This window comes from Megalops cyprinoides, chromosome 12 (genome assembly GCF_013368585.1).
Source record: "Megalops cyprinoides isolate fMegCyp1 chromosome 12, fMegCyp1.pri, whole genome shotgun sequence".
Lineage (NCBI taxonomy): Eukaryota > Metazoa > Chordata > Actinopteri > Elopiformes > Megalopidae > Megalops > Megalops cyprinoides.
Genome location: NC_050594.1, coordinates 21,441,432 through 21,454,896, shown reverse-complemented (window position 1 = coordinate 21,454,896; position 13,465 = coordinate 21,441,432). Strand labels below are relative to the sequence as shown.

Sequence of the window (13,465 nt, the reverse complement as noted above, 5' to 3'; positions counted from 1 at the left end):
GAGGTGAGGTGTTGCACCCCCTCTCTGTATCCTCTGACCCCCTGTGGTGGCTGAAATGGGGGGGGGGGCTCTTTGTCATGCGGTTTGCAGCCCTGTGTTTTAAAGGTGTTTTAAATGCGTTCTACATGCAGGTCAAGTGCTTTGATCCCAAGGTCACTCGTTGACAGACCTTGCAGTCTGACTGTGTGAGTGTTTAAAGGCCACTCAAGTGAGCTCTCGCTCCGCATAGCTTAACACCTCGGTGGATTTGTGTGCTGCAGAATTCCATTTCCTCTGAAGCCCTCGTCAGCCAGCTGTGAGGCTGCATTCAATACATATGAACACTCCCTGCATCGCTATACCTGGCAGGATGCGGACAGAAAGCCTTTGAGGATTTAGACAGCTGCTCTGGTGATGTCAGGCTGTACTGCTGTCCTCTCGGGAAATGAGGTGCTACGGTGCTAAGTCCGCTATACTAGGAGAGGAGCGTTATGCTAACACTGGATTCCCCATCTATCTGTCTGTTGTCCATTCTGTTCTCCACTGAGTGATGTGTGGTAGCTTGTGTGTACGATTTTTTTCAGGACATTTCACGTATTGTGTACCACAGTATCTGCTGCTGTAGATTTAGGGAAAAATTACAGTAAAATGTTGAGTCATTTTCTTTATATCTCCAATTTTTCCACAAGTGAAATTTCCAAATTTCACTTGTGGAAAACCAGTTGAAACGGATTTTGACATGACATAATATAACCTTAGGTGAGGGGCAAAATAGTCTGTGAAATGCTGAACTGTTGACCTGTAGTCGTGTCCCCTCCCCTCCCTCTCCCCCATGTAGCAGATCCCTCGGAGCCCATCCTGGTGAACCCGTGCTACGCTGGGACCCACGACTGCGACACCACGGCGCAGTGTCTGCCTGGCGAAGGGCAGCAGTTCCAGTGCCAGTGTGCCGCCGGGTACCGCGGCGACGGGCGCAGCTGCTACGGTAAGAGGGTGTTCGTTATCGCCCCCGCTGATCTGCTTGGGACCTCCGCCGGGGATCCTCGCCTAACTCACTCCCATCCCCTGAGTCATTCATCCAGAGCTTTGAGAGCGTGCCAGGACCCTGATGCGCTGTTTAAAGTCTGGAGTGCTTTGGGATGCAGCCTCTTCACATCCTCATCAGTGTTTTTTTTTTTTTCCCCGAGTCAGCCACATACGCGTCTGGGAAAACGCGGGCAGCTCGCTCCAGAGTGGAGCCCCTGCACTGCCTTCTAGCCATGTGGCACAGCAAGGGCCCAGGGTAACTGCTCTGTGTCTGCCCGTCTGCAGAGCCTCAGCTCCACAGCACTGCCCTGTGTGTGAGAAGAGTGGCGCTAAATGAGCTGGCAGGCGTGTGGGAAAGCTGGGGAGGATGTTATGTTTGGGATGGGGGGGGGAGGGGGGGGGTTTAGAGGTTTACAAGCCACCGTCTGCATTTTGCCATTAAAACCGGGACCACTAAATGGTAACATCTTGGCAGCTGTTTGCCCCCCCACCTATTTGATGAGAGGCGAGAGCAGCGCATTTTGCACCTCGTTTCTGGGCTGGCCCAGCATGTGGTGCTGTCCTCACAGTCATGCTTTAATCCCCCCCCCCCCCCCCCCCCCCAATCCCACCAACCCCACCAACCCCCAACTCCTGCAGTTGCCCCCCCCCCCCTTCACACCCCCACCCGCTCTCACCTTCAATCGTCGGCTTGTTTCCCTCCAAGGCCCCGGCAGGAATGCGGAGCCAGTGTCCGGGCATTGAAGGGCACCTACATACACGGGCCTGCCTGCACATAATCTCATCACCTGCTGGAGCCAGAGGGCAGGGCGCAGGGGGGGCCGAGTGGGGCTGCTCATCCCTGTCATTACCCTGATCAAAACCAGGCCCCGCTGCTACGCTCTGACCCCCGGGCTCAGCCTGTTCCCACGAACGCGGGCCTGGCCAGCATCACAGCCGGCTGCCCCTGTCATCACAAACGCCATGATTGCAGCCTGCGGGTCACATATGCCAGCACCAGACATTATATTCAAAATAGTGGCGAACGCTCCAGACATACCCCGTGTCCAGACTAATCAATGTGGGTGTCAAAAGAATGACTTCTGCTCCCCTCAGTCTGGTTTGTAGAGCTCTGTTTCTCAGGGCAGGGTTTCTAATGCTGTGATGTCACTGGGTTCTGTCTCTCAGATGTGGATGAATGCACTGAGAGCCCTGTGACCTGCGGCGCTCACTCTCGCTGCGTAAACTTGCCAGGAAGTCACCAGTGCCAGTGCCACAGCGGGTACCATTTTGGCTTTGATGGGCGAACATGCATAGGTAAGTGTCAGCCCTTCTGCACTGACACTCTCTTGACATTAGCATATTCAGTGTCAGTGATTCCGAATTGGTTATCAAAATCTGGATGGAGGTTTTGAAGAGTTGGGAGTGATTGTAAGCCATTTCTAAAGCCACATCTGGAGCCAGTGTTTTGTACATCCAGTCTCCTTTATGAATGGTGTTTTTAAGGTCCACTCCACAGCCCTGGCCCTTGAGTCAGAGGCCAGGTGCACTTCAGATTAATTCACATTTACATTTATTCATTTGGTAGATGCTCTGATACAGAGCGACTTACAAGTTGGATGACTAAGGTAAAAGAAACACCACTAGGATTCATCTGCTCACAGAGACACACATCTTCAAGAATAAACAGTTATTTCCTGTTAATATTTGCAAGCGATATAGATGCAAATTGTTTCATTGTAGTTCTATACACATACATTGCAGCTGTCATGGCAAGTGACTGTAACGATAACAATATGAGAAGCACTGTCTTAGTTTCATTGTGCTTTTATTTGCTGAGTTGTGCTTCTGCCTCAATAGTCAAATCAGGTGAAAAGGAAATGGTGATCTTTGTCTGGAAAAAAAACTGAATGAAGTTAGTTGGAACTAGAGTAAGATATACAGTTATGATCTGCCTTACTGTGGAACAGGATTCGGATGTTTATCCATTTTTTTTTTTTGGCTGCCGCATGCTTACAGAAGGTTAGAGCCAAAGTGGTAAACACAATTCTGAAACACAAAAAACTGAAGTGGTAATGTCCTAGTGGAAAGCGTAGTAAACAGCTGCCACTTGATTTGAAAATGTAATGGGTGACTTGGTTTCCTGTGTTTGCCTGAAGAGCTATCTCAGGGTTGAAACACATTTCCCCTAGCCACAGAGTAGTGCTGTTCTGTTTTTTTTAGGATTAACATCTTGAAATGCTTTATCTTTGATTGCAATTAACTTAATGTTGCAGGTGTAAACAAGCCCTCCAAGGAAATAAAGGATTCCCTATTGATTATCCTATTGACACTGCACTTTCCTTAGACGTCATCAAAGTCAGAGTGTGGTTACAACTGACAGGAAAGGAATGGGGGATGCTTCCAGCCCAGGATGTGGGGCCAGTTAATTCAAAATGGAAAACCTTTTGAAGTGAAGTAGCTTTCTCTGTTTCCTGATCATCACATGGCACATAGTTGGAATGCAAGAGTAATTGGCATTCACCTCCAATTCGAGGTGCATAATGTACCTCCAAGGAAGTGCAGAGAAGCAAAGGCTATGAACACAAAAGCATACTGTTAAGGATTCTCTGTCTGGGATTTGAATAAAAGGTCTCTTTGCTACAGCGAAAAACAAAAGGAAAGTAATAGGTTGCACAACAACCTCACGACAACACTTAACAGCCTAGGCTACCATCCAGTGTGTATCCCTTGCATGAGCCACTCAGTTTGGAAGGAGACCTACAAAGTGAGAAACACCAAATTTAATATCCCAGAAATGAAAAGCAGGTGAATAAGTACTGTGTGTGTCATCCCGTGGATCACTGCTGTGGTCAGTTAGGGAGTCCAGTGTGTGTGCGTCAGAGGATAAACACATTTTCTGTATTAGGGTGTGCACACGAGCGGAGATTCGGATGTCCCTCGGCACCGGTGTTGTTTTGTCCCAGTCACATCTGCAGTTAATCCTCACGGTCCAACATGATACTCAACGTGGCCAAAGCGGGCCTGGTGGAAGCAGGTGTATGTGTGTGGCTGTGTGGAGGGAGGAATCGGGATGTTTCATTCACAAATCAGATAAATACAGTCCATTACCAAGATGACTTTAGATTTGTTCTCTTGCACTGTTACATTACATTACATTACATTCATTTAGCAGAAGCTCTCATCCAGAGCAACTTCCAGCACAATAGAACAGAAGTGTATCCATTCAAGTTGAGTGAGCAACAGTGTCACACTGGGCTAATAACACTCCTAGACCAGTGAGTGTGAGCATAACACCATTCAAGCACTACCCTAAGTTAACTTGTGCAACCTGACTAGACAGGGGAAGCCAAGTTTCAAGCTTCAATTCATAATGGCAAGTTTTATAATTTAAAAAATTATATTGTAATTAATGAGACCATTCCATGTTCATGTGAGGCTGCAAAGAGCTCATTTATTGCTGGAGGTGCCGATTAGAGCAGCCACTCTGTGCTTGTGCCACTGTGGGAGAACGGAGCCAGAGACACACTGAGTTAATTATGCTAATTGATGAGGCTAATTACCCTACATTAAACTCTTGACTTTCTCAAAAGAGGTGATTTAATCTTGCTGCAGAACAACTTATCATTTTCCAACTACACGAGAATGCTGATAAAGTGTGATTTCATTCCTGCCAAGTTTAGTAGAGTGAAATAGAATCTGATTACTGCAGCAATCATCAGGTGATAACAGTAAATACCAACGCTGATCAAAAGCACATGCAAAATGTTCCAAAGCAGCAGTAGCATTTCTTTGGCTTCACTTTACTTCAATAGTGTAAAGCCAGCCTCTACTAGTGGGAAAATTATTTTTAAAAAATGGGGAATTAAGGGAATTATACACAAATGTGATTAGCAGACTTGCTAATTGAGATTTTCTTTTTACTGCCATGCTATACCAGTTGGCATATTGGGATGCAGTAAGGGGCTTTTGACCTGTCTGTCACACCAGTGGGCAATTCCTACAGGTTAAAAAATTTACAACCAATTACGTTGGATGAAAGGGATCCTGGGATGCCACACCAGGCATGAAGGGTACAAGCTTGTACACTTCCTCGAAGAGAGCAACTGAGGGGAATTGAGAGTTCATTTTGCGGGTTGTGATGCCCTCGGTGCCATTTTGAGGAGAAATGGTTAGGGAAAGTGAGCAAGAATACAGATCAGGACATAGCCTCTTACTGATGGGTCAAGGGCACCTTTATTTGAACTGCAGTTCTACAGCTGGTTTAGGAACCAGGTGTGTGGAGAGTGCAAAGCAGGCCGAAGAATAGAAGGAAGAGGAAGTGGAGTTACGGAGGCTTGACATCTCAACTGTTTGTTGTCTCCTGTCTGGGGCCCAAATTGTCATGTAGCCCCAAACTCTTTGAAGGTGAGAAGGCTGATGCTGGGGAGGGGGTGAGGGCAGAGGAAGGGGAGGGGGAGATCCTAAATGAACGTCAGCCAATGAAACAATGGCCCAATGTTTTCGCCAGGAGAATGTGCGTGGGAGAGCACATACAGCTGAAGAGCAAGGGGGAGGTCAGAGACGGTAACTCTTCCCAAGTCCCGTCTAAATCCCAGAGGCCTAGAAAACAGCCCCCAGCTTAACCCTTCCCTCACCCGCTTGTGCATTCTCAGCTCCACGGCCCCACTGCTAGACATCAATGCAGCCTTTGTGAGCACAATAACGTGGGCCGTGGCTCAAAGTAGTACAGTGAAGGAGGCAGAGCATACCCCTTATGTACTGGAATACAGGGGCTTCAAATTCTGGATATGGCACTGCCAGTATGCACTTGAACTGTGTATTACATTTGAATTGCCGTAAACACTAACAGTAATAACTGTCGTTTCTCTGCTCAGGTAGGGAGCAAAACGGCTAATGTTGATTTTTATTCCTTCTTGACGCAGATATCGATGAGTGCAGGTCCCAGCCTTGCCACCCTGATGCCTCCTGCTCCAACTCCCTGGGCTCCTTTGAGTGTCAGTGTCGGGCCGGCTTCCAAGGTGATGGGTTCCAGTGCGTTCCTCAGACTGGTTAGTCTAACGCTCGATTTGTGCGACTTGTGAGAACGTGACTGAAGAAGCCTCTAGAAATTCTGTGCTTTTGTACTGAGTCATCAAGGCGTGTGACTCAATAAACAAAAGTTAACTTTCATGGCACCCACTTTTACATTTGCCAGGCAGAAGGTTTATGATCAGGGTGGATAGTTATCTCTGTAGGTAAACACTGTTATGCTTGGATACTCTTTGTAGGCAGAGTATGTCAGTGAGTTGTGGTCTTTGAATCTCCCAAAGGTTACTTGAGGGCCTGCCTCAGCTGTCGCTATGCGTCTTGTTTTTCCCACAGTGCATCCTGAACGTCCAAGAACCCAGTGCGAACAGCACAGAGACAGCCTGCAGGGAGGGCACGGGCCCCGGGGGCCCCGCCCTGCTCTGGGGGCCTTCATTCCCCAGTGTGATGAGGAGGGCCAGTACAGACCCCTCCAGTGCCATGGTTCGACAGGACACTGCTGGTGTGTGGATAGCAGGGGGCAAGAGCGAGAGGGGACGAGGACACCCCCCGGGACTCCACCCACCAACTGCGACCAGCCAGGTGAGAACACCTTATGCCACACCCACTTACTTCACCTGCTGGTGACAGCACACGAGAGTGTCTTGAGATGGTAAGTGTACCTGAAAGCTGGAAAACAGCAAGGTGCTCTGCAGTGACCCGTGATCCAGAACTTGCACCTAGTCAATTCTCTTTATAGTAAACCTCTTCATTCATGGTGTTAGTTGCTTACTGTTTTTAAAAGGCATGTCTTTATCACAATCAGTCTGTCATGTAGGGGTTGTCACAGTAGCTTGACTCATTAGCATACTGTCTGATATGAAGGTGACTAAGCTCTGCTGTGTTACGACCTGAAGCCCTGTCTCCATTAGAGTAATTTGATAAACACTGACTTCTTTAACAGGGCTTTAATCATTTAACTAAATTTTTAATGGAGTAAAACAGTTAATAGATCATCTCAGCTGTACTCGGAGGCTGAAAATCCCATTTGATCTCTTTTATCGTCTGGAAATGTTTATTCGTCTGAGAAAGGCAGTAATTGCTCCATTAAACAGAGTATCCCATTTGTACAGCTTCCAGATGCCGTTGTAATTAGATTGAACTCAGTCTTTAAGACTCCAAGCTTAAGAAGTAAACTCTGTAACCCCAAGAGCAGGATGCTCTGAAGAGATGGTAGTTTCATCAATGTTGAATAACAACAGCTCAGGAGCTGTCAAGAAGGTTAGCACCAGCTCTCCCGGACGCAAAATGATTTGTAGTTCAAGGTTAAGTAATGGGTTAGGAGGGTTTTTGTTTACATTTTTGGAAGTTAATCAGCTGGTAAAGATCTCTCACCCAGAGTCAGACTAACAGAAAAACATTTTGTTTCATTTTTTTTCTCCACAGTTCACCCTGGACGCCCCAAGACCCAGTGTGAGCAGCACAGAGACAGCCTGCAGGGGGGTCAGGGTGGCTACCCACTCATCGGGGCCTTCATTCCCCAGTGTGACGAGGAGGGCCAGTACAGACCCCTCCAGTGCCACGGTTCGACAGGACACTGCTGGTGTGTGGACAGTAGGGGGCAGGAGCGAGCAGGCACCAGGACACCCCCCGGGACTCCACCCACCAACTGCGACCAGCCAGGTAAGAATACAGACCACACCCCCGCGCAATGAGTCATTTCAGAAGCCTTAATTCTCCTGTTGGGGAATAAGAGCGCAAGATGACTCCGAGGTCTAGCTAGATGTGTAAAACCTAATGAAATTAATGTAAAGGCAATGCCAGGAAGAGACACCTGAATAGTTGTGACGTCATTCTCAAAGACCATTCAAGACCAGACATCAGAGCAGTTAGCTGAGAACACACAGCTTGTAATAAGCAGCAGAGCACTTACGAAAGCTATCATTTCCTTGAAGCTGCATTGCGCAAATTCCCCTTCCGCATTTCGTTCATCTCAATTTGTCCAGAGCAAGTAGAGCCAAGCTGTGTCTATATTTGAGATAATTACAAAGCGGGAGAGAGCAGGGCTCTAATCAGATCTTGCTGAGGCCTTCCCTGTGAATCCTTCTGCTTCAACAGACCGGGGAATGTGTGCTCTTCTCACCAGCATTAGAAATGCCTCATTTTCCCCCCCTCATTTGTACAGACTCAATGCACGTTTACTAAAAAGCATAAATGCGTATTTAAGTTTCAGAAGTGGGGAAAAGATAACGCGCAATAGTCTGGGGTTAAACCCGAAGTCGTAAATCCTCACTGAAAGTGAGGATTTATCAGGGGCTGTTTAAAATGATCCCATGAAACCCTTAAAATGTGTGTGTGTGACAGGCAAGGGAAAATATTTACAGTAAGGAGAGAGGAGGGTAGAGGGCAGATCTGTTGCAGGTTTGCACAGCGCCGTGTGGGACAGAGGGGAGAGTGGCTCGGACAGAGACAGAGGATTAGTGTGAGTTAGTGTGTGTCCCGGAGAGGGCCCCCGCTGTCTATATTTCACACGAATGTCACAGACCTGTTAATGCTAACAGGGTGGGGTCACTTCAAGGAGCAGCCGGGCCGCTTATCTGCTCACAGTCCACCTTAGTGCTCTGGAAACGCTCACAACATCTCCCTTATAAGGGCGTCGGGGGGCAGGAGACCTTTTCAGCTACACAAGACGTAGCACGTCCCCAAACTCTGAATCGAACAACAATACTCCCCTGGAGGAGCCTCTTGGAGAACCCCCTTTTTTCTTCTTTGAGGAGTTTTCACTTGAGTTTCATTGTTAAAACTAACTAACTGAAAGTGCCTCAGAATATTCATACTGCTGTATGACTACTTCCTTGATATGCTGTTTTATTTAGCCTCGCGGACACTGTAAGGGATGATAGGGATGTCAGGGTGATGCAGGAAATGGGACAGATAAACATGCTGATGGTTGGCTTTCCCTGTGTGTGTGCAGTTGCCCCCACACGGAGGCCGGAGACTGTGTGCGAGCGGTGGAGGGCCAGCCTCATTGAGCACTATGGAGGCCAGCCGGCCTCAAACCAGTACATGCCGCAGTGCGACTCCGCGGGCGAGTTTAGCCCCCTCCAGTGCTACGGAGACAGCAGCTACTGCTGGTGCGTGGACAAGGACGGCAGGGAGGTGCCCGGGTCGCGCTCTCACGACGCCGTCAAGCCTGCCTGTGAGTACCATAAAGACGTCTTTATTCTGCCTTTGAATTAGACAAGACCCATTACACAAGCGAATTCCCGTGGCACTGTCTGAGTCAGTTACTCAGCAAGTCAACTGTGTGAAATGTTGGCTCGCCAGCTCACGGAGGTTTGACTTTGTTGTCCTTATTGGCAGGTATTCCAACTGTAGCCCCTCCCACTATGCGTCCACTGCCCCGCCCCGATGTAACACCGCCCCCCTCTGGCACCTCCCTCCTGTACGCCCAGGGCCAGCAGATTGGGGCGTTGCCGCTTAATGGGACCCACATGGACAAGGAGAAGGCCTCGGTTCTGCTGACATTGCATGTAGCGTGTCTTTCTTTTTTTTGTTGTTGTTCCAACAGAATGTTAGATTTAAGGCCAGACCCACATGCTTCTCATAAAAGACAAGCCTAAAGCTATTTAAGGTTCAGCTTTAAAAAGTTTAATAAGATTGGATAAATTTTCAATAACAGTAACAGTTCAGATCACCTCAGTTGCTGTCAGGAGCAATGTGCCTCGGCCGTACGCTTATCTCTGGGTGTGCTGTCTCTGCAGGGGTCGATTGTGGTGGGGATTGACTACGACTGCAGGGATCAGAAGGTTTACTGGACGGACCTTGCGGGACGGACCATCAACAGAGCCAGGCTGGAGAGGGGGGCAGAGCCAGAAACCATCATCAACACAGGTAGCGCGTACAGCACGTAACGTGCACAGCCTCATTACACAGTGATTAACACAGGTACCGTGTAGCCCCTGTCACTGTCCTGCTGTTCCTGATTTCCCTCCACTAGCTACTGGTAACAGTGTGCATCCTTTTTGAAACACTGGGGTTAACTCGTTATTAGCAGTTGATCATCAGGCCTTACACGCCAACGAGATCTCTCAGGCCACCCAGCCGTTCCTCCCCTGTGCAGCTGCACATGCCGGTTGCATCCTCTATCTGTGCTGGCCCCAATGGGGTGGTACTGGCTTCTCATAGAGGTCAGGTCAGTGGAGTCGCTGGCTGTCTTCCATTGCAGACTGATCACCCACTTCTTCAGATTGCACCATGCCCCTACATGTGTAGTTTTGCTGTAAGGTATATTGTGTTGCATTTATGTATTGAAGCATGTATTTGTCACAGCCCTGGTTAAGGAGCCCGACACATGTTTGAGCTGTGTCCTCTATGTGCAGTTTTACTGAATGCATTTTTCTCTTTCTTTGTCAGTTGCTCTGGATAAGAGTGTATGCTAAGTGACAAAATGTAAAAGATAGTTCACACAGCTCCACCACCAAGGGCTAAATTAACCTGTATTGGTAAACACTGTAGCCATTTACAAGTGCAGTTACATTTCCACAGGCAATGGTGTTTCCTAAGCAAACAGAATAACACAGTGTAATAACCACAGGGCTGACGAGTCCAGAAGGCCTAGCTGTGGACGTGCGACGAAGGACAATGTTCTGGGTCGACAGCGGACCAGACAAGATCGAAACGGCCAGTTTGGATGGCAGTGGCAGAAGGGTTCTCTTCGACACAGATCTGGTCAACCCTCGAGCCATCATCGTGGACTCCCATAGCGGGTATGTTATGCCTTGGGACTCTTCTTGCCCCCTTTTTCACAAGCAAAAAGTCTCTGTTCAGTGTATTAATTGTCTTGTACTCTGAATTTTTTACCTATGGAATCCCATCTTTTAAAACTTAAATCCTCTTCTGAGAGGACAGGATTAGTTAAGCTAAGGAAGAAGAGTCAAAGAAGGCTGGGTAGCATAGTGTAATGACAAGGGGATTCTTCCTGTTTTACCTCTCAAATTACAGCATGCTGTCACATACTCCCAGCGCTAGAGAGCCCCTACTGGCAGGCTTCAGACATTGAGGACTGACCTGTGGTTCAGCTATTTTTGCAATTCCTCACCACCTCCTCACTGCTCCTCCTACTCTGTCATGCCCGGCTGAAGAAACTGAGACAGAGCGCTCGCTTTGATTTGATCTGAGAGGGACGTCTCCCTCGTCCCATAATTAATAGCCATCTTAATTGACCTCCATTTCCTCTGCCCTGCCAACTTCCTGCTCTGATGATGCCCTTCTCAGATAGGGCCCCATTTGCGAAGACGTGCTAACTGCGGCGTGAGTTTGCGCGTGGTCACCGTGGTGCTCATGTGTGACTGGGGCTGGGTGGGGGTGGGGGGGGGTGGGGGTTGGCTCACGCTGAAGAGCGAGGGACAGTCTCCGGAAAGGAGGAGCAGATGTTTGTGCTTCACTCGCTGTGGCTGTCAGGGGGGAAGAGCTGGCTGGCCTGGCTCATTCATCGATGGTGAAGCGCAAGGCAGCATGTGGGCCAGGAACCACCCATGTTGAACGGTCACATCTGGAGGGTGGAAGGGTTCCGTTCAGACTGCAGGGGCCCAGAGGAGGAGAGGAGATCTAATCCAAACCTTATGGGCAATTAGCACTATGGCACCAATAAGTGCATGTGATTGTGTGCGTGCATGTGTTAGTTTACTATTTCCAACCAGGCTTTTGTTCAATTGGAGGATTGCATGAGCACTCAGAAATACATGAAATGGATGCATAATCAGGTTAGCTCTCATGCATAGTAACAATTATGGGTAACTTGAGCCTAAAAAGGAGACCTTTCTCAGATGTTTTTGTTTTATGGCAACAGTGCCATGTCGTCCACATGAGGGTTTCCAGTAACTGCACTGCCAAGACATTTAAGACAAATATGGAATCTGAGCACACATTGTGTACATCCTGTTATTGTGTGGGGTGTGTTTGCTTTTCTGTAGGACCCTGTACTGGACGGACTGGAACCGGGAGGCTCCGAAAATCGAGAGCTCCACTGTGGAGGGGCACAACAGGAGAGTGCTGGTGCGTGACGGCATTGGCCTGCCCAACGCCTTGACCTTCGACCCCTCCACCAGACACGTTTGCTGGGCAGATGCAGGTATGACCCCCTTCATGCTGGCAAGGCAATTTCCTTTTTGGATCAATAAAGTGCTATCTATCTATCTATCTATCTATCTATCTATGCTGTTTACATCTCCTATTTACTGTTTTCACCTCTTGCAAGAGCACATAATTTCCCGTTGAAATATTCAGTATCTTTGTATTCTGATATGTATAATCAAATAGACCCCTTTTCCTGTCATGTAGCCATGAAGCCTGATTGCTAAAATATGTAATTAATTACCATTGATGATGGATTAATTATCAAGTGCTGTGTGCTGTCATCATATAATAATCAATGCAGAGACAAAGCAGACACTTGTAGTCTTCCAGAAACAGCAGGAGAAAGAGGCCACGGTGCAGTTCTTCCTGTCCCCTCTGGAACGGGATTAACAGGGTATCGCTGCTTAAACGTGCCTATAACGAGAGATTCCACCTGTGACCATCAGGCACCAAGCGGCTGGAGTGCATTGCGCCAGAGGGGACTGGAAGACGAGTGATCAACAGCAATCTGAACTACCCCTTCAGCCTGGTGTTCTACAGCAACCACTTCTACTACACTGACTGGAGGAGGTAAGTGGCCACGCCACGCTTGGCCGTCCGGGGTTTTTTACAGCGAGACTGAGCACAAAAAAGATACTGACTGCAATTACATCTCTTCCGCCTCTGTATTAATCTGCAGTAACGCAATTGACATTTGTTAGCGTCATGATTGCATAGCATAATCTGTATACTGTACTGTTACTGTAACGGGTCATACGTGTTTAAACTCACTCATGTTTCATGAGGAGCTTTCCGATTTTGATGGAAAAAAAAAAAGATTGTATCCGGTAGGAGTAGCTTCTTTTCCCAGCGTCTGATATCTCCCCCGGTTTTGGGGTGTTTGTTGCAGGGATGGAATCATCGCATTGAGCCGGGACACCAGCCAGTTTACTGACGAGTACCTGCCAGATCAGAGGTCTCACCTGTATGGCATCACTGTTGCCTCCCCCTACTGCCTATCAGGTAACAACTCATTGTCTAATCTCCAAAGCTACATGGTGCACATGTAACGATTAGGGATTTTGAAGCTTGTTCCCGATTATTTCACCTAGGACTGGGTCATTTCACTACTGTGCAAAGTGTATGGGGAAAAGTCAATCTCAGGATTTAAGGAATTGGCCTTCATTAATCAGAGCTTTTATTTAGTGGTTATATTGTTAATAATAAGGTATTTAAGTACATAATCAGGACAGTAAGGCCTGGGACTCTCACGGGCTAGCATTAGACACTGTCGGTATCATACAAGCCTGTGTTACACAATGTGACAGGTCAAAAAAGAAGAAAAAGTCAACTAAAA

At 48.0% G+C, this 13,465-nt stretch overlaps 1 protein-coding gene across 1 annotated transcript in view; it reads left to right on the top strand.

The window, feature by feature from the left end:
* nid2a (nidogen 2a (osteonidogen)) overlaps positions 1-13,465 on the top strand; it is a 28,381-nt gene that overhangs the window by 14,486 nt on the left and 430 nt on the right. Inside the window, exons 9-20 of the mRNA XM_036542344.1 lie at positions 818-964; positions 2,173-2,301; positions 5,910-6,035; positions 6,349-6,594; positions 7,438-7,674; positions 8,966-9,190; positions 9,355-9,524; positions 9,756-9,885; positions 10,589-10,760; positions 11,967-12,124; positions 12,576-12,699; positions 13,019-13,131. Of these exons, the coding sequence (XP_036398237.1) occupies positions 818-964; positions 2,173-2,301; positions 5,910-6,035; positions 6,349-6,594; positions 7,438-7,674; positions 8,966-9,190; positions 9,355-9,524; positions 9,756-9,885; positions 10,589-10,760; positions 11,967-12,124; positions 12,576-12,699; positions 13,019-13,131 (1,977 nt within the window). The remainder of the gene's footprint in view (positions 1-817; positions 965-2,172; positions 2,302-5,909; positions 6,036-6,348; positions 6,595-7,437; positions 7,675-8,965; positions 9,191-9,354; positions 9,525-9,755; positions 9,886-10,588; positions 10,761-11,966; positions 12,125-12,575; positions 12,700-13,018; positions 13,132-13,465) is intronic.